General features: G+C 37.2%; 1 protein-coding gene across 2 annotated transcripts in view; it reads right to left on the minus strand.

Moving 5' to 3' along the window:
- Positions 1-5,273: 5,273 nt before the first annotated feature.
- The window catches only part of nckap1 (NCK-associated protein 1), a 48,501-nt gene continuing 32,192 nt past the window's right edge, over positions 5,274-21,582 (minus strand). For both annotated transcript variants that reach the window (XM_053333674.1, XM_053333673.1), the window contains 16 exons: positions 20,794-20,939; positions 19,968-20,100; positions 19,486-19,605; positions 18,125-18,264; positions 16,051-16,182; positions 15,510-15,728; positions 14,725-14,855; positions 13,553-13,650; positions 13,149-13,242; positions 11,715-11,797; positions 10,262-10,342; positions 10,062-10,155; positions 9,849-9,965; positions 7,919-8,028; positions 7,160-7,249; positions 5,274-6,233 (listed from right to left, as the gene is read on the minus strand). In XM_053333674.1, coding sequence (XP_053189649.1) covers positions 6,117-6,233; positions 7,160-7,249; positions 7,919-8,028; positions 9,849-9,965; positions 10,062-10,155; positions 10,262-10,342; positions 11,715-11,797; positions 13,149-13,242; positions 13,553-13,650; positions 14,725-14,855; positions 15,510-15,728; positions 16,051-16,182; positions 18,125-18,264; positions 19,486-19,605; positions 19,968-20,100; positions 20,794-20,939 — 1,905 coding nt within the window. In that variant the 3' untranslated portion in view covers positions 5,274-6,116. The remainder of the gene's footprint in view (positions 6,234-7,159; positions 7,250-7,918; positions 8,029-9,848; positions 9,966-10,061; positions 10,156-10,261; positions 10,343-11,714; positions 11,798-13,148; positions 13,243-13,552; positions 13,651-14,724; positions 14,856-15,509; positions 15,729-16,050; positions 16,183-18,124; positions 18,265-19,485; positions 19,606-19,967; positions 20,101-20,793; positions 20,940-21,582) is intronic.

Below are 21,582 nucleotides of genomic sequence, written 5' to 3' on the forward strand. Positions count from 1 at the left end.
CTACCTTCCTCCTTTCTCCCTTCCTTCCTTCTTTCCTCCCTTCCTAACTTCCTTCCTTGACCCGGGAACAACAGGAGGGTTAACAGACATTTTAACACTTTTGGTGGGAAACTTGTAGACTTGCTGAGGGACTTCTGATGCTGTAAAACAAAACATTTCCACATTAACACACTTTAAAAAAATACTGAAAAGGAATGAATATGGACAGCTATATATTTTATACTTTGTCTGCTGACTACTTAGTATTTTGTAGCCAAGAAAAACCAGCAAATTAAACCAATTTAATTCAAAGTAATCCAGTAATATAGACTCAGGTTAGCTTAGTTCGGCTAGCTAACGTGCTAACGGTTACGTTCGGTTGTTTCATGTTTGCTGGTTAGTTTCATAACGTTACACAATATGTTCATACTTACAGTTATGAAATTAAATAACTTTAATGATTTTATACTTGACGTAATCCACCGTTTTCTACTTATTATACCAAACATAAAATCATTATTCTGGCTAATTTTCTCCGTTATTTCTCTTCTTGAATGTTTCAAAATGTCCAAAATGTCACTGTTTTGTTTACATAAAGTTTTATTATACAAGTTCGCTCATCTTATACTTAATTTCCTGGGAACTTTCTGAGTAATTAGCAGGTATTTCAAGGTTAAAGTTTAGGATATTTTATTGAGAGTGTGGCGCATTTTGGTACAAGTTGTAGAAAAATACATGTTAAGTGTTGAGTTGATTCAGTCTGTTAGTGTTGGTTTAATATATTTGGGCTCATATGTAGTTATTATAGCAAAACGTCCTTAAAAATACTCTTAATAATTATTTAACTGATAGAAAATACTTAAATATTTAGTTTTCAGTGAGTAGTTTTGTGTCATACTACATATTAGCATATTTAGATTTCTTTAAAACTCTACTTTAATACCAAATATCATAATCTTTGAAAAGAAATGTCTCAATAATTAACATTTACACATTTTATAACATATAAAAACCTACTTTGCTAGTAAATCATTATATGACACACAAAGTATTCAGTATTTTCTTTAAGTTGAATAATTAAGTCTATTCATAATTTAAGGTTTGAACAATAACAGCTATGTATGAACTCATGTATATTGAGCATTTCATACTAACTAAACCACCTTTTTTATAATTTGTACCACATTGCAACACTTAGGGAGCGTAATACAGATAATATAAAACTCTTAACACCACTTTTATGAAGTTTTTAGCCAATTAAACATTTTTTAAAATACTGTCAGTGTGTCTTTATATTTTATTTTAACGGCAGACATTTGGAGAATCTGATTTTCGGTACTAGTCACACCTCTGCCTCAATGTCTGCTGTGAAACTATATTTCCCTTTTATTGTATTTAACTATAAAAAACACATATAATTTGTTTTTTAACTGTTTGGCCACTTTAACAGTTATAAGTTACATCTATGCAAAGTGAAGTTTACAGTTGACAAGCACAGGTGTCGATTCATTTTTTAAATAAACTGATTATTTTAATGTAAATCCAATCAATCAATCACTGAATGAAATGGATCAACTCTTGTCTGTTAATCTGTACATGAACATCTGTGTATCTCTGTGATTTATATCAATAACAGCAATAAAATATCAGTATTGATTTCATATACATCAGATCTGAAGATACATGATGTTTGATGTCTAATAGTTTTCTTTTGGCGCCACCTGGTGGTTAATAGCAGCTCTGCAGCTAAATCACCTGTTTCATCTTCATTAGTGCTGCAGATGTTTGTTTTGTAATTCTCAAGTTTGTAATTTCATCTCAAGTTTAGATTTAGTGGATAATAATTAATTATTAATACAAAAGTACAGTTTAACAGGGTTTCTGCAGGTTTAAGTTACATTTAAGACTTTTTAAAGATATTTCATGGTCATAGTTTAAATAACTGTTAGGGATGATGAAGCCTACGATTATTTACCAAGTGCAAAGTGAAACAAACATCAATTAATTTCACATTAGTCACAAGTAAGGGAGGACAGATAGGAAGGAAGGACAGAAGGAAGGAGGGAGAATGGAAAAGAGGAAGGGAGGACGGCAGGAAAGAAGGAAGGGAAGGAGGGAGGGAAGGAAGGAGGGAGGGAGGGAGAATGGAAAAGAGGAAGGGAGGACGGGAGGAAAGAAGGAAGGGAAGGAAGAAAGGAAGGAAAGGAGGGAGGAAGGAAGTGAGGAAAGGAAAGAAAGGAGGAAGGAAGGACGGAGGAAAGAAGGAAGGAAGGAAGGAAGGAAGTTAAAGTTTCCTCCAGGTAGCTTCCTTTATCTTTAGCTGGAAAACAGAGGAAAGTATATTTTATTAACTCAGTGTTGCTCAGCATCAGATGATAACTCCAGTTTCCAAATGAGCCGTTGTCATGGTGATTATGGCAAATTTGTCTCTGACGTCTAAACATAAAAACAGTATCTTTCCAGCTTTTGTATTTCTACTTTTAATTCACCAATTACGTGAACAAAGGAGGATTATTATTATTATTATTATTTTAACACCAAACCCAACAAACAAATCATTTTTAACAACAATGAATAAATTAGTGACTACTTCGTCGGCATATTAAGCTTCCTGTTAATAGGCCTATAGAGTAAACTGTAGTTTTGGATCAAATGAGAACAGATTAATATAATTACCTGTTATTAAACGTCTACTTTGGTCTATTATTACAAACACATTTAGCTGGAAAACAGAGGAAAGTATATTTGATAAACTCAACGTTGCTCAGCACCAGATAATAAGTCCATTAATTGTCGTTGCCGTTGTCATGGCGCTGCCGTTGTCATGACGATTATGGTAAATTTGTGTCCGACTTCTTAACATAAAAACTATCTTTCTATCTCTTGTATTTCTACTCTGAATTCACCAACGAAGTGAACAAAAGAGGATTGATATTACTATTTCAACACCAAACTCAACAAACAAATCTACATTTTTTAAGAACAATTAATACATTTGTAACTCCTTTGTTGGCATATTAAGCTTCCTGTTGATATAGACGGGGTCTAAATAGCAGATTTATTCCTAACCCTAACCTGTTCCTCCCTTCCTTCATCCCTTCCCTCTTTCCGCCTGTCCTTCCTTACCTCCTCCATCCTTTCCTACCTTCCTTCTTTCTCCATTCCTTCCTTCCTTGACTCGAGGACAACAGGAGGGTCAATGGACATTTTAACAATTTTGGCGGGAACCTTGTAAACTTATTGAGACTTCTGATGCTGTAAAACAAAATTCCCATATTTACTCACTTTTAAAAAAATACTGAAAATGAATGAATATGGACAGCTATACATTTTATACGTTGTCTGCTGGCTACTTAGTATTTTATAGCCTACCATTTTCCTTTTAAAACACCTTCACACACTCATCTCAGGTCTGACACAGCCCTAAAGTTGATTTTATTCATGTTATTTTTAAGTTACACGGTGGAATCAGAGACACAAAAAAGAGCTTCAGGAAAAGAAAAAAAACAAAAACAAAAAAAAACCAAGCAAACCTTTCCACATCAAATGCTTGCCAACAGATCCGTCCTGTCCCGTCGTGCTTATAATGCATACTAACCGACCGGAAACAGACACGTAATAACCCTTTAAAACTGTGAAGTGTACAACGCTTCATTTACTAGATTATTTAATTTTTTTTAGTGTGTTCCTGCTACATACTGTAAATGCCACTTCCACTTCCTGTTTGTTTATCTATTAGGTTAGAAAGTCTTGAGTAGTATGCATGATGAGCCCTGTGGAGTTAGTGATGCATTAGCAGAGGGCTGGCATAAAGGGAGCATGGTTTGTGTTTAGTGTCTCAATATGAAGCCCTTTGCCATGCCTTGATCGAGAAGAATTTCAAAATAAAAGGAGGAAAAAAAAAAAATCAGACTGCACTTTGTCAGAATCGTCCCCGTCTTGTCTCGAGGCCGTCTATCCTACAAAATAAAATAAAAATAAAAATAAAAATAAAAAGGTCCCGCACATAACCGCCTCAAAGTATGGAAAGACCATCATCGACCACAGTTTTACAAATCCAGTGAAATAGTCACCAAGAGGGTTTTTTTTAGTTTTTTTTTTTTTAATATATATATTTATTTTTTTATTTATCTTATTGCAGCTCCAGGTTTTTCTTTGACTTTCACAGATCTTTTTTTTTAAGGATTTACAGAGTTTTCCCCTCCTCTCTTTGTCATGTTTATGTGTGTGTGTGTGTTGAATGGAGAATGGAGGAACTGGTTACTTTAAATGCTCCTTTTATTTTTTTTAATTTATTATTAAGTTAAGAAATACTAACACGTTTAAATCTAACGGTGGAGTGTAAGGTGTAAAGGTGGTGAGCGCTCCCTCTCTTCAGCTGCTGTTAAGGTGCCTTTTTAGGTTTTTTTTTTGAGGGGAGGGGGGGGGGGCAAGGCACTGTTTCCTCCCTTCTTCCTCTTCCTCCTCTTCCTCCTCCTCCTGGGCCAAAAATTAGAAGCAGGAAAGAAAAAACATCCCTTGATATAAAGATGAAAACTGAACATTTCAGGTTTATTATTTTGAAAGGAGCCAGAAGTCAGAAACAGTTTTTTTTAAATATAAATTATATGATGTCTGGATTGTTCAGTTCTACTTTTTTTAAGGGGGAACAAACAAGCAGCACCGACCAGGAGAGTTTTTATTAACAGCAGCTGAGGGGAATATTAGCCTGTAGTGTTTTATACTGTTACTGTTACTGTAGTGTTACTGCAGTATTGTTTAATTTAAAGTTTGTTCCCTCTGTCATTGTTAAACCCCCCCTTCTGTTAACCGAGCTGCCGCATAGTCCAGAGCGTCTATCACCCCCCCCCCCCCCAAAAAAAACACTTAAAATGTCATTTCATCCCCCCCCCCCTTCCCCTTCCCTCATGTTTTAAACACCCAAACACTCTCAAACTTTGCAAGCCCCTGATACACAATTTTTTCTTCTTCTTTCTTTCTTTTTTTTTTCCTTTTTTCTTTTTTAAGTGTTAACACATTTGGCAAATCGTCATCATCATCATCATCATCATCATCATCATTGTCGTCGGTCATCATCATAAAAATAAAACAGAAACATAAACATTTAAAAACAGACGAGTTCAGTTCACATCAAAGTAGAATACAGATATTATATCTTTACCCACAAAAAAGTTCATTTTACGACTAGCTAGAAAAAAAGAAAGAAAACATCACCATGTTATACAAGTGTGTGTGTGAGTGTGTGTGTGTGTAGTTTTAGGATGTTTTTCTTTCTATTTATGTGTATATGTATGTGTGTGTATATATATATTATTTATCTATGTATGAATGTGTGTGTAAACTTACATTAACAAGCAATGTGTCTTTCATTATAAACACAGGAATCCTCACCCAAACTCCTCAATATAATAAAAGAAGAAGAAAAAAAAAAGAAAAGAAAAAAAAGAAAAAAAGGAAAACTACACATCACATCAGATTCATTTTTTTGCATTCCCCAAAATAAAGCATCCAAATCCACCACATAGAAGTTTGTCAGCTGGCCACTAAAAATCTCAAATCTTTCATCAAAAACAAAAAGAAAAGAGAGAAAGATAGAAAGAGAGAGAAAGAGAGAGAAAAAGAGAGAAAAAAGGAATATTTTAGTGTCAACTATATATATACTATATATTTATATTTTTGTCCTTTTTATACCAATCAAAACATATGGTATATTATGTGTTGCTATGGTTATGGTCCCCTGGCAACGTAGTGGAAAAAAAGTACAATGATTAAAATAAAGACACTGATCCCCCAACTTCATCCAGCTAAGTGTTTGTGTGTCTGTTTCAGTGCGTCGGAGGCGTCCGCACTGTTCTGGTCACGTTTGTCTAATTTTAAGTACGTTTTTTATGTCATCGTTGTGCACTGAGACGTCAGCGTGTGTCTTTTTCTCATGTTCGTTTTGGCCGTTTTTAGTGTATTTGTTCAGGTTTAGTGTGTTACAGGTGCATTTTTTGTTTTTTTGACAGAATTGTACGTTGAGGCATTGTAGGTCTAGTGTTTAGTTTGTTTTTGTTGTTTTTAGTGTGTGTATGTGTGTGTGTGTGTCTACATACAGGCCGTCTGTGTGTGTGTATGTGTGTGTTTTTAGTGTGTGTTTATGCGTTAGCGCTGATGCTCTGTTTGTAGACGGCGTGGTAGGCGTTTCGCAGCAGGACGTAGGGGAAACACGACTCCAGCAGATCCATCGTCAGGAACGGAGACTCCTGCACGATCTGAAACACACACACACACACACACACACACACACACACACACACACACTGTTAACACTACAGCAGGGGATCGGCACAGATTTAATGACTTTTAACACTTCTTTAATATCTCATTGAGGATAATACAAATACTGCCACAAAAGAAAACAGCAAATTAGACTCCTGAGTTTTATTAAAATTGAAAAAGATAAGTAACAAACTTATTCCTTTATGTATTTATTCTGTGAAAATAAATTATTGTATTAAAACTGCTCAGCAAACAGTTGTGGAGGAAGTATTTAGATCCTTTAATTGTGTATAAATACTAATGTCCCTTCAGTAATAGTATGTATTATCATGTAAGTTTTTCATTGTAAGTATTCAATGCAGAAAAGTGTCACATGTGATTGCTGTACTCATATATAATATAATATGAGACATAATAATAACGCAAAAGCAGGATTTTACTATTATAGTGAGTTGAAATGGAGATAATTTTGAAGTCATTTATATAGGACTGTATGGATTAGTTTCATTATAGTTCCAACTGCTGATTATTTTATATTTTAATTAATAAGTAGACATGTTTAGCCTCAGATGTTAATATTTATGTGCTGGTTGTGATGAATCTTGTTTGGTAACAGCTTGAATATACATAAGGATAAGTGTAAGGTGCTTTTATTGTGAAGGTCCTGGAAGGGAAGTGCAGGGATGGAGCTGGCTATAACAGACTGGTTGGTTTATGTAAAATAATGATTAATAATATAAACTGAACACCTACAACTCCAGACATTAACACATTTTCAGTCCTTGAATATCAAAAACTAAACTGAAGACTTTTTAAGGACGTGCGGTGACCATGTAAATAAATAAATATATATATAAAAGATGTCTCAGGTGATTCTGCAGTGGAGGCATTAAAATGAAGTGTGTGTTTTATCTCTCACCATGTCCAGCAGCAGGTAGACAGATTCTCTGTTACGTGTCGTCATCTTGTCCGTCTCCTGTCCGATCTTCAACAGGCTGGAGGAGGCCAGCTGCAAACACACACACACACACACACACACACTCAGGGTTATGTGTTGCAATGGGAATTCTTGTTATTCATCTTCCCTGACACAAATGAGCAACTATGTCATATGTTTACGTGTATGTGTGTGTAATCATCTGCTGACTAGGATTAAAATTAAAACAGCAGGATAATGTAACCCTAACCCTTTGTGTCCAGTAGAGGAAGCAGAAGCTGATAATGTGACATCAAACTCAACTTTCATACCTTTTTTTAGGCCAAATTTCAGCTTTTCTTCTTATTTTTGGCATTTCCACTCAGGACCATTAATGAGCAAACTGAACATGTGCTACAACTGAATGATCATCTCTCCTCAGGTCAATTTTTAAAAAAGGTATTATTTAATTTAAATGAGGTCTATTGACCATTAATTACTACAAATATGTGTAAAACCTTTGGTAATAAGTTGGAGTAAAATTGTCTTAAAAGGTCTTAACACAGAATTGGGTGATAATTTATATATTTATGCTTCATAAAGAGTCAAATCAAACGGAGGATGGTTAAATTAGAAATATTTTAGGAGCTATTCAGCAGCATTAAAGCAACATACTGTGTGTTCGGTAGAGGGAATAGAGTGTAAAAACATATGTAGATGACCAAAGAATAAAGATTAAAGTGAAACATGTATTCATCTTACAGCCAGGAACTCTTTGAGGCGGTCCTCTATGCTTCCCTTGTGGATGGTGAAGAGAGCCGCAGCGATCTGGTTGATGGCTTTGGCCAGGCAGTGGATGTTGTTACAATGGCCTGCAGGGGGCAGCAAACACACACACACACACACACACACACACACACACACACACACACACACACACACACACACACACACACACACACACACACACACACACACACGGTTAACAGAAGAACAAGAAGAGACTCCAAGAGAGCATCCAAATTACAAAATCAATTAAATCTGGTTTCAAGTCTAATGTTTAAGAGGATTTAAATGTCCGAGTTCAAAGAGGAAAAATATGGATTTCATTTTAGTGTCTAATGCAGTCGGCAGCTATAATGTGTGTGTGTGTGTGTGTGTGTGTGTGAGATGCATAGAAAGTATCGTAACTATAAAAAAACACAACCGTCTAATTACAAGTTGTGGAAACGGTTGGCGTGGCGACGTGTATTAAGATCTGCCGGCCAGCACACAGTCTGCATACTAAACAATGGCGGAGCCCATTACACCTCATTATCCTTTTCAAATGTCCCTTATTAACAATGGCGGCTCTCATTTCAAGGTTGTTAGGCGGAAAACGTCTTGATAATTCATCCTTGAGGGACGAATGTCAGCGATACCTCATCAACATCCTCATTGAGCCACAATAGTAATAATAATAATACGTCTCTGTTTCAATAAATATCTCGTTTATTTAACCGGATAAAAATTGTTTATTTGGATTCGGGCAACAAATCAGGTTGAATAGGTCACATTAAAGGGACGTTAAGTTTTTTTTTTTAAGGTAATGGAGATAATAAGGCTCATAAATGAATCAATCTGAGGATGTGAGGTCGATTTCATTTGCATGCAGCACAGTTTCGTGCCATTGATGCAGCAAATTATGTTTCCTATGAATGTTCATGTGTTTTTTTTTCTTCCTGTGCTGCTTTCAGAGTCCGCTGCGTCTCTATGAGCCATTTATTATAGCTTTAATCTGAAAGGGAGGAAATTATATTCAAGTCAGCACAAATGTAGGAGTGTTTTAATTTTATGTATTATTACTTTTTAGTTTGAAGGGTTGATCAGCACTTCTTCTCCAGACTTCATTTTATTATTTTCAGTAAATATTTAATAGATTTGTTTTAATGTTTAATGTTTAATTAATTGTTTTCTGCTTTATATTAGATTCCTATGTGCTATGTGAGGATGCGGATAACCAACATTGATCTCAAAATTTAAATATTAAGTTGAGGACCCTATTAACTTAACTAAAGAAAATAAATGTTATATAGGGTTGGCAAGATGAGCAATTCAAAAATATCTTTAAAAAATGTCTTAAAAGCAGCATCAGGTTTGTTAAAATGTATATTTTATATTTTTGTTGGTTTGAAATATTTGCACTGCTTTTAACCAACAGTAAGACTGAATGCTCCTGAAAATGTCAAATGGTGTAACCACAAAAGAATGATCAATATTTTATCACCTACAGTGTATTTAAGTTATTTATTTAAAGTTATATATTTCCTGATCTCCATGGTTACCCAGATTAAATGTAATGTAATATTTAGAACAATAGTATTCCATTAGCTTTATTTAATATAAAAGTTATAATGTAAGATCATGCCAAACTAGTTGATATGGTGTTTTATTGACTATTTACTGTTTTTAAGCAAGTTGAATTATTTGGTACAAAGTTTTTATGGTTACACCACTTAGACATTTTTACCATAATCCTCTAATATATTCTCTCTAAATGAATTAAAAGCAGACATTTGATGCTGGGTCCACAAAAAAAGGATATGTTCAAGTTATTCATACGTTTATTTTCACTTTTTTACACTTTTAAATTTGACTACACCACATGGACACATCACATCTTTGATATTTTGCTCCAAGGTGGCGTCCTTACCTTCGATGGCGGGGCTGTACTGTGACATCACGTTGCAGGCCAGAGTCGGCAATGAGACGGCCACGAACACCATCAGCAGACAGGCGATCTTGTACTCCTCCTCCGGGCTGATGTTCTCTGCACAGACAGACGAGGACGAGGCGGCGTTAGGAGGAGAAAAGGAACGTGTGCGTTGCTGAAGGGTAAAAAGACGTGCATGTTCTTGCGTCTCACCGCTCTTTTGTGAGGACAGAGCCACCACCAGGGCCGGGTCGATCTCACACGGTAAACCCGCCGCCGACGAAAGCTCGTAGACGTTCATGGCCACCTGGACACAAAAGATGAAAAAAAGAAAAAGAAAAAAAGATTTGGAGGTTGTTCTGGTTTTTAAGAATATTTGTAAATGTATTTTTTTTTTTAGGTGGTCGTTGTACCTTCATGTCCGTCTCTCTGGGAATGTGGTCTTTGAAATCCTCCACAGAACTCACCAGGAAAGGAATATGACAGGATAACACCTGGAGAAGAGACGGAGACACATTTTAGGATTTTAAACTCATTTTCTGACGATTTTTAATATATATTTTCTTATTTATTCGATCAATCAATTAAAAATGTATTTATATAAGCAGACAGGTTAATGTTGTTTAAAATGATTCACTAACTGATGATAAGATGATAAGTGTAGACAAAAGGACGATATAAAGAAAAGGAACAAAAATGAATGATAAAAATTAAAACAAACAAACAAACAAAAAATGTATAATAAGGATTAATAATAAAAATCATCAAATAAAAATATAATATAACAAAAACAAACCAGAGGAAAAAAAAAATAGACAAGATTCCATTTTAGGATTTTAGACTCATTTTCTGACATTAAGATATATTTTCTTATTTATTCGATCAATCCATCAAAATGTATTTATATAATAACTTTTCAAACAGGTTAATGTTGTTTAAAATGATTCACTAGCTGATGATAAGACAATAAGTGTAGACAAAAGGATGACAAAGAAAAATTTAAACAAAAAAAAAGAGATTTATCACAAAAATCATCAAATAAAAATATAATATAAAAAAAAAAAAAATAAAAAAAATAGAGACAATAAGAGAAAAAGTTTATTAAAAGTCAGTAAAAATAGGTTAAAATAAAAAAGTATAAGGAAATAAAAAGAGATAACGTTTCATAAACAGTTTAATAAAAGCTAGACTAAAAACAATCGGTTATTATCTTTGTGTATTCTCAATTTATATCTTTTTATTCTACCTGCGGTGCTTCCTTATTGCCAATTCATAAGAGTAATGACAGCGTTTCCTCAGTTCCTGTTTTAATTGAGTCGTTATTTAGTTATTTTAATGTTTTTGTTTTTTAGGATGTAAAACATTTTATGTTACATTAGTATGAACGAACAGCGCTGCTAATAAAGAGAGATCGATCAGTGAGGAAAATAATTAGATGTAGCTCAACGGAGACGAGATTTAGCTCAGGTGTTACTGAGGGTGAGAGAGAGAGAGAAAAAGGGAGAGGGAGAGAGAGTGTGAGAGAGAGAGTATGAGAGAGAGAGAGAGAGAGAGAGAGAGAGAGAGAGAGAGGGAGAGTGTGAGAGACAGAGAGTGTGAGTGTGTGTGTGAGAGAGGGAGAGAGAGAGTGTGAGAGTGTGTGTGTGAGAGAGAGAGAGAGAGAGGGAGAGAGAGTGTGTGTGAGTGTATGTGTGAGAGAGAGAGAGAGAGAGAGAGAGAGAGAGAGAGAGAGAGAGAGAGAGAGAGAGAGAGAGAGAGAGAGAGAAAGAAAGAGAAAGAGAGGGAGAAAGAGAGAGAGAGTGTGTGAGAGAGAGAGAGAGAGAGGGAGAGTGTGAGAGACAGAGAGTGTGTGTGTGTGTCTCTTACATCTCTCAGAGCCTCCTGAGCCAGCGAGCGGAAGGACAAGATGACTCCGATGATCGTCATTCTCTTTAAAACACTGTCGACAGCTGCAAAACAAAAACAACATTCAGTTCAAACATCTTCAGAAACTCTCTTTAACTCCAGGAGGCGTCTAACTTCAGGTGGATACAACACTTTTCAAAATAAAATGCATCTCTATTCTTCCTCGTCATTCACAGTCAGGGCTTCTAATCTGCTTGTGAACATCCAGCTTGAGATAATTGACTTAATTCAACATAATTCACATTTGAAGGACGAATTTGCCTCGGTGGGCTCGGACACATTTTTAATCAGTGTCTCGTATCAAGGTAACCCCCAAACAGACGGACCTGGCTGCATGTTTGGGGCGATTTATAAACTGTGAACCAGGGTTATTATAGTTAATGAAAACTAAGACTAAAACTAAAACTAGCAATGAGAAAATAATTTAGTTAACTGAAATTAAAATAAAAACTACAATGAACAATATAAAACTAAACTGAATTGCAGATAAATTCAGCTTTGTTTTCTCCCTGGATCACTTCCTGTCCTGCAGCAGCCGCTATGCTTCGTGGTTAAAGAATGAAATTAAAAAAGACTTGATGATAAAACATATTTGGTGTCAAACATTCTTTCATCCTTTTCAGCTTCTACAAGTCAAGGTTTACTCTTAATACCTGAAAAACTAAAACTAAATAAAAAACAAACTGAAACTAGTCAATTCCTTCAAAATAAAACCTAAACTAAAACTAGTCAATTCCTTCAAAATAAAACCGAAATAAAAACTAGTCAATTCCTTCAAAATAAAACCAAACTAAAACTAGTCAATTCCTTCAAAATAAAACCAAACTAAAAACTAGTCAATTCCTTCAAAATAAAACTAAACTAAAAACTGGTCAATTCCTTCAAAATAAAACCGAAATAAAACTAGTCAATTCCTTCAAAATAAAACTAAACTAAAAACTAGTCAATTCCTTCAAAATAAAACTAAACTAAAAACTAGTCAATTCCTTCAAAATAAAACTAAACTAAAAACTAGTCAATTCCTTCAAAATAAAACTAAACTAAAACTACTAAATCACTTGTTGAACTCACTAAAACTAAACTGAAATAAAAAAAACTAACTGAAAAACTAAATAAAAAATAAAAACTAAAGAAAATTTCAAAACTATAATAACCTTGGTGTGAACGAGCTTTTTCTGCGTTGAGCATCAATGACACTGAAACAGCCAACTGCTCAGGATTAGAGGATTGTTGTCATGACTACAGTAGTTTCAGAGCATCTTGAAGTTGAGAGCTAGCTGGCTAATGTTGGTACTTTTACAGAGATGTTTATTAGTATATATATACACATGTGAGCTATCAGAAGTCATGGAAAACAGTGTGGAGTGTTTAAATGTGTGAGAAGTTTATAATTACAGGAGAGTTTCTTGAAAAGGGCCGCCATGTGCTCCGGTTTGTCGAAGCTCGTCCTCATCTGGGTCAAAACCTCCATGTTCTCCACCACCAGTTTCTACACAAAGAGAGAGAGAGAGACATACAATCAGTATTAAATAACGTTTCCACATCATGTTTATACAGCAGAAAAATAATCCTTTTAATTTCTATCATCTCTTTTTATATGTATATTTTTCAACTAAGCGCTGAGATCATTATTGTTCACATCCAACAGGAAGTTCATGTTAAAAAAGAGCTTTAAAAATGAGCTTATAAGCAGAAAATTAACTTTCAAAATAAAAGTTTGGAGTTCCTGTGATAAACATTAAACCTATATTTTGTGTGTATGAGTGTAGCTGTGTGTGTGTGTGTGTGTGTGTGTGTACCTTCAGCTCGGCGACCTGTGACGAGATGTGCCACATCAGACTCTCGCTGAGGAACTTCATCCCGTACGGACCCAACAGCTCCGACAGTGAACGCATCTCTGAGAAATAAAACAAGCAATAAAACAATCAACACAAGAAGTTCACATTTAAATGTCACTTCAGCAGAAAATAGACGGGACCATAAAACGTATTCATTAATAATATTATTAATGAATATTAATTTAAAATGACAATAATATAATGTAACTGTAAATATAAATGATTTACTTTATTTTTAACTGATTGCTACATTAATTAATTATTATGTTGTAACACTTAACCCTCCTGTTGTCCTCGAGTCAAGGAAGGAAAGGAGGAAGGAAGAAAGGAAGAAGGAAGGAAGGAGGGAGGGAGGGAGGAAGGAAGGGAGGAAGGAAAGGATAGAGGGAAGGAAAGGAGGGAGGAAGAAGGAAGGAAGGAAAGGAAAGAAGGAAGGCAGAAAGAATGAAGGAAAGGAGGGAGGAAGAAGGAAGGAAGGGAGGGAGGAAGGAAGAAGGAAGGAAGGGAGGGAGGAAGGAAGAACGAAGGAAAGGAGTGAGGAAGGAAGAAGGAAGGAAGGAAGGCAGGAAGAAGGAAGGAAGGGAGAGAGGGAGGAAAGAAGGAAGGAAAGGAGGGAGGAAGGAAGAAGGAAGGAAGGAAGGCAGGAAGAAGGAAGGAAGGGAGAGAGGGAGGAAAGAAGGAAGGAAAGGAGGGAGGAAGAGGGAAGGAAGGAAGGAAGAAAGGAAGGAGGAAGCAAGGGAGAGAGGAAGGAAGAAGGAAGCAAAGGAGGGAGGAAGGAAGGAAGGAAGGAAAGGAGGGAGGAAGGAAGGGAGGAAAGGAAGGAAGGGAGGAAAGGAAAGAAGGGAGGAAAGAAGGACAGACGAAAGAAGGAAGGGAGAAAGGTAGGGGAGGGGAAAAAAAGAGAGAAGGAGGGAGGGCGGAAGGAAGGAAAGAAGGAAGGAGGGAGGGAGGAAGGACGGACAGAGAGTCAAAACAGACGGGGTCAATTTGACCCGGGAGGACGACAGGAAGGTTCATCACATGACTCGTCACTATCTAACCTATATTTCGCAAGATGCATAAAATCATATAACGTATTTAAAAAAAACCCAAATATGATGACATCACGTTTCTGTGATCATGTGATCAGTTACCGGAGATGTCGGAGTATTCCTCGGCGTTGAAGGTGAGCTCGTTCTCTGTGGGAAGGTTGACGAAGGCCTTCATGGCGGGGAAGTACGCGATGTGTCCGTTACTGACCTGACGGAGCAACGTCTCCAAGTACCTACACACACACACACACACACACACACACACACACACACACACACAGTAATTTAGTAATTAGTTTTAAGGTGGTATTGCTAACCCAGGTTTTTAATTCAGGACTCCTCATCTCACTCCTATAAATCCCAATGTAGAAATGTATTTTAAGGTGGTATTGCTAACCCAGGACTCCTCATCTCACTCCTATAAATCCCAATGTAGAAATGTATTTTTAAGGTGGTATTGTCCCAATGTAGAAATGTATTTTTAAGGTGGTATTGCTAACCCAGGTTTTTTAATTCAGGACTCCTCATTTCACTCCTATAAATCCCAATGTACAAATGTATTTTAAGGTGGTATTGCTAACCCAGGACTCCTCATCTCACTCCTATAAATCCCAATGTAGAAATGTATTTTAAGGTGGTATTGCTAACCCAGGACTCCTCATTTCACTCCTATAAATCCCAATGTATAAATATATTTTTAAGGTGGTATTGCTACCCCAGGTTTTTTAATTCAGGACTCCTCATTTCACTCCTATAAATCCCAATGTAGAAATGTATTTTTAAGGTGGTATTTTGTATTACCTTTGGACCTAGTAGTCCAGATTGGCTAATATTTATTTTATTTAACCATTTATGTTACAATATCTACTTAATTTGTCCAGTCTTACCAGTTTGTGTACAGACTGGTGATGGTGGGCTCTCCGTGGCTGTCCAGGTGCTGCGTCTGCTGCAGGAGGACGTTGTTGAAGACCCGGGTGATGTCGATGGTGACGTAGTTCTCTATGGACTGCAGCACCGTCATGTAGGCGCGGACGCTGGTCAGCAGCTCGCTGGGCTTGGCTATCTCCTGAGTAGCCTGGTTGTACATAGTCATCCCCACTATAGACCTAAAAACAGAGGGGGGGGGGTTAGATATAGATTAACCAAAAACAGAAGATACAATAATACGGATAATCTGATTATCTTAATTAGAAAAAACTGAAATTGTGTAGATGCCATCTTTTAAACTCATTTTACATGTTTTATGCTCTATTTTAGTCTAGCTTTTTATTTTATTTCTCTCTTTCTATTTTTCTGTGTGTGTGTGTGTGTGTGTGTGTGTGTGTGTGTGTGTGTGTGTGTGTGTGTAGTAGTTGTGTGTGTGTGTGTGTGTGTGTGTGTGTGTGTAGTAGTAGTTGTGTGTGTGTGTGTGTGTGTGTGTGTGTTTACTTGGTAAATCGGATCTCCAGGTGCGAGGTGAGGTACTCTCTCGGTGTGAACGTGTGCTCCCAGACCACCAAGTTGGGAACGTAGTTGATGGAGAAGCAGAGTTCAGATAACGCTGTGTGGAGTTTATCCAGACTGGAAGAAGAAAAAAAAAAAAAACACATAAAAAAAAAAAGTTAAAATAAAGACATGATAAAACTTTTAACCTTCCTGTTGTCCTCCCGGGTCAAATTGACCCCGTCTGTTTTGACCCTTCCTTCCTTCCCTCCTTCCTTCCTCCGTTCATTCTGTCCTTCTTTCCTTCCCTACCTTCCTTCTGTCCTTCCCTCCCTTCATTTCCTTCCTTCCTTCTTTCCTTCCTTCCCTCCTCCCTGCCTCCTACCGTCCTTCTTTCTCCCTTCCTTCCTTCTTTCCCTCCCACCCTTCTTCCTTCCTTCCTTCTTTCTGTCCTTCCTTCCTCTCGCTTTCTTCCTTTCCTCCGTTCCTTCTGTCCTTCTTTCTTTCCTTCCTTCCTTCCCCCCCTCCTTTCATTCTGCCCTTCTTTCCTTCCCTCCTTCCTTCCCTCCCTTCTTTCCTTCCTTCTTCCCATTGGTCTTTCCTCCTTCCTTCTTTCTCCCTTCCTTCCTTCTTCCTCCCTTCCTCCTTCCTTCCTTCCTTCCTTCCTTCCTTCCATCTGTACTTCCTCCTTCTTTCCCTCCTCCCTGCCTCCTACCTTCCTTCCTTCTTCCTCCCTTCCTAACTTCCTTCCTTGACTCGAGCACAACAGGAGGGTTAAAGATCCGTGTGGAGAAACAGGAAGCAGATAAACACGATAAACAACGTCGTTATCTTCTCTATCTTCCATATGGAGGAGAGCTTTCTACTTAAAGAAGAAGCCCAAACTCTTTGTGAAGGATGATATCACTCAGAGAAACGATGTGGAGTATTAACATGCTTTTATTTGTTTTGCTTTTTTAAAAAACAACAGAGGTCTAACAGCACCGAGGAACAGGAGATATCACACACAAATCTTATAAGTAGGGATGAGTTTCCTGTTGGTTTGGCTCCGCAAATCAGATTGGTCGACAATAAGAAAGAAATATAGTAAAACTCAGCAGCCTTTAAGTGATAAAACCACTCACATGTATGGTAAACAGGGAGGATAACAACATTATAGAGTGCAAAGTAACAACAGTGTGATTCAATACATGATGAATTATTTATGAAAGAATAAAGAGAGACAAAGAACAAGAAGAGGAGACATTATAAAGAGAGAGAAAGAGAGTGAGATAGAAAAGAGAAAGAGTAGTGCTGGGCGGTATGACCAAAAATGTATATCACAGTATTTTTCAAAATAAAAGCGGTTTCACGGTATATGACGGTATTTTTTTTTCATGCATAATCAGCTGTTCACAACATCTTCTACTAGTTGAGAGAGGAACTACTACTCTACTGAAGTAGACTGACTTAGATGAACTATTTTACTGTCGTGATGAGTGAATATTAGTAATATCAGAGCTGCCAACATTCCCGGGTTTCCAGAGTTTCTCCCGTATTTTAGAACCATCTCCCGTTTTGTCTTTTCTTTCGGGAATCTTCCGTAATTTATAGCCCCAACTTTGTTTGTTAATGATAATAAGAAGTGCACAATAACAAAAGTTTTATTTTGAAAGCTTAGACAGGAAGCCACCGCAGCTCCGTTAGTTTGACAGAAGCTGAAACACACGGTGAAATGTTTTAACTGTAAATAAAAGTGCAGAGTTTCCAGCCTGTGTCAGACGATGCTGAGTTTACTGACTAATTATTAAAAACCAGGATGTGATGTATGAACTGTCGTCATGGTAACTCGCTCGGCAGGCAAACATATTCTGCTGTTTGTTGAGCAGCAAGATGTGCAACACTGAAAAGGGTCCCGTCTGAAACAGTATGGCGCGGTGCAGCGGTCCTAACGTTGTGTGATGAAATACACCGGTATGAAGGTACATTAAAAATTAATATCATAACGAAAATATACACCGGTATTCGGTGTGAACCGGTGTACCGCCCAGCACTAAGAAAGAGAGTGAGAGTATTTCTTTTGACTTGTTTTTGTACTAACTTGGTGACCAGTAGTCTGTTCTTCCTCATGCTCTCCACTCCTGGTTTCTCTCTCTCCGGCTCGCCTTTCTTCCCCGTCGCTTTCTTACTCTTCTTGTTCACGGCCTGGCTGATGGTTTTCGCACAGTGCTTGGGAAGCAGCTAAAAGAGACAAAAGACGAGCAGAAAGACAGAGAAGGTTAAAAAAAAAAAAGAAAAGAAAAAAAATATGGAGATGGAGAAAGACAGATTATTCATGGCAGGACAGTTTTTATTTAAGAAGCAGACAGCCAGCCGACAGATGGAGATAAACTGTAAGAAGCTTTTAATCAACGGAGGAATCGAAACATTAATGTGACAGCATGTCGTATTATGCAATCGGTATAAACGGTCAGGTGTTTCTGGGAGAGCGTGTTAGTATACTGACTCATATTCATAAGCTCTTCAAGCCTTCAAAGTTTCTTCTTTCTGGTGATATTTGGGATTTATGAGCAGTTTTTATCCCAAAGCCATCACACCATGATGAACTTTGAACTGAAAGCAAACCCCAGGAACGCATCACAACTTAAGGTGGAATAATATCTATGAGCACTTCCCAATCCCAAATCCCAATTTAACTGCATATGCTGGCAATGAATGAGCGTACGGTCAGTTTTGCTGTGCAGAAGAGAGTATGAGTGCAATAAATGGATGCATACATTTATTTTTATTTATTTAAATATCTATTTGAGCCCGGTCCTTGAGTGCACCTGAATTTCATTTTATGTTTTAGACCAGGGGTGTCAAAGATGCGGCCCGTGGGCCAGATCCGGCCGGCCGAGGGGTCTGATCTAGCCCACTTTCCTTATTCCTCCCTTCCTTACATCTTCTCTTCCTTCCTTCCCGTCTTATTTTCCTTCCTTACTGCCTTCCTGTCTACTCTTCCTTCTCCTCTTTCTATGTGTCCTTACTCCCTTCCTTCCTTCCATCTTTTTAATGATCCGGCCCACGTGAGATTTGACACCCATGTTTTAGACAATAAAGAATCTAATCTAATCTAATCTAACATTTGCCGTAATGTTTTGCTTCTTAATTCATGAAATAGGTTCTACACAATTCTGACATTTTACTGGTCAAACCTGTATTATTTAGATTAAAGTATGACAGATATTCAGATTTTTGTGCCGGTTATAATATATTCTATTCGGACAAATGAATGAAGCCTGTGTGAAGGTATGCATGTTATCATCTATTAAGGAAAAGTGGGAAATACTTTTATTGTGAAAGTCCTAGAAGGGAAGTACAGTATTGGGCTGCTGGATAACCACAACGGTTTTTTTATCTGTTAAAGATCTCACAGACTGATTCATTCAGATCACCGAGCCTTCACGTTTGCGCTCCTACCTGGTCGCTGAGTGTACATTGTTCAGTGCAGATGTCAGTTATCAGGTTTCTGGCCTGTTTGGCCATTTCATCCAGAAACATGTTGCACAACGACAGGCTTCGATCCCCTATGTGGTGACGCTGGAGGAGAAGAAGAAGAAATTATTTTTATGCTTCATGTGTGAACAATGTAAATGTATAATCTAATTTAATGGACATTGATGAACAATAAGGAACTGTAACTATATGTGTGTAGGTATATACATGGATGTATGTGTGTGGGTTTTTTGTATATGAATGTGCGTATATATGTAGATAGAAACATATATTTTGTGTATCATATTTGCCTATTTAAAAAACTTTGTAATTTATGTCTGTGAAAAATGCTATATAAATAAATTTAACTTACTACTCCTACTGGTTTCTGATATGTGTGTGTTTTTTATGTGGTATAAATGTGTGTAAATCATGGTGTGTGTGTGTGTGTGTGTGTGTGTGCTCACCTCCTCGGGACAAAGCTCGTGTGTGCAGGACATGAAGTGTGTGCAAAGCAAAGGGAAGCAGATGGAGTGTCGGCTCTGAGAGGGAAGCTCCAAACACTGCTGGAACATCTTCTCAAACGCACGGCTGTAGAAGCTACGACACAAATAACCAAAATAAAAATAAGTTAAAATATCTGATGCAGCACCACCTCTGACTCTTCATTTCCACACTAAACTGCATTTTATTGGCAATATTTAAACATTTAATGAAGTTTTGTATACAGTAGATCAGAGGTGTCAAACTCATTTTCATTCAAGGGCCACATACAGACCAATTTGATCTCATGTGGGCCGGATCATTAAAAATATGGAGGGAAAGAAGGAAGGAAGAAAATAAGAAGGGAAGGAAGCAAAGACAGACAGACAAAAGGAAAGAGGGAAGAAAGGTAGGATGGACAGACAGAAAGAAGGAAGGAAGGAAGGAAGGAAGGAAGGAAGAACAGAAGGAAGAAAGGGAGGAAGGACAGATAGAAGGAAGAAAGGAACAAAGGAAGGAATGAAAGAAAGGAAGGTGGGAGGAAGGAAGGACAGATGGAAGGAAGAAAGGAAAAAAGGAAGGGAGGGAGGAAGGACAGATGGAAGAAAGGACAGAAGGAAGAAAGGAAGGAAGGAAAAGAACACAGAAAGGAAAGTGGGCCAGATCACCCCCCCTCAGCGGGCCGGTTCTGGCCCACGGGCCGCATGTTTGACACCCCTGCAGTAGATATTCACCTTCACAAAACAACACAGCCTTATTTGCATAATATAAAAATAGTTAATAGGTAGTTATTGCTTGTGTGTCTCTCACCAGAAAATGGACAGGTCTGATGTCTCCACTAGCATTTCCACCAGCGAGTCGACCATCTTAGTGTGGAAGATGATAGTGTTCATCATTTTACCGAGCTCCTTGTGATCAGCGATGCCGAGGCTGGCTTTAGAGACGCTGGTGTAGGCCTGCAGAGAGGAACCAGCGTTAGAAAGCATGAAGTATGATGTCATTCAGATTTTAGTAAGGCTGCTCAATTAATTGAAATTTGATCTTGATTCCAATTTAGGGGCCAAACGATCTCAAAACGAATAAAATTGAGGGGAAACGATTTGAGATATGAGATAGCGCTCAATAACAAAGCTTTTATTTTGAAAAGCTTAGACAGGAAGCCGCTGCAGCTCCGTTAGTTTGACAGAAGCTGAAACACACGCTGAAATGTTTTAAGTAAAAGTGCAGAGTTTCCAGCCTGCGTTAGACGATGCTGAGTTTACTGACTAATTATTAAAAACCAGGATGTGATGTGTGAACTATCGTCATGGTAACCCGCTCAGCTCTAATATCTCTGCACATTTTTCTGCTGTGTGTTGCGTTAAGCGGCAGATAAAAGGCTGCTGCTGGGAGAGAAAATTAATTAAACCGAATGGACAATAAATGCAGCATGTTTCTAAAGTTTAAAAAAAAGTCGTTTTAATAATCGTGATTTCAATTTTGACCCAAATAATCATGATTATGATTTTTTCCATAATCGAGCAGCCCTAGTTTTTAGATTCGAATGTGTTAGAAAAGCTGATTCAAAGCCATTCAGTCCTTTTAAATAATATCTATCCA

The sequence above is a fragment of the Scomber japonicus genome, chromosome 14 (genome assembly GCF_027409825.1).
Source record: "Scomber japonicus isolate fScoJap1 chromosome 14, fScoJap1.pri, whole genome shotgun sequence".
Classification (NCBI taxonomy): Eukaryota; Metazoa; Chordata; class Actinopteri; order Scombriformes; family Scombridae; genus Scomber; species Scomber japonicus.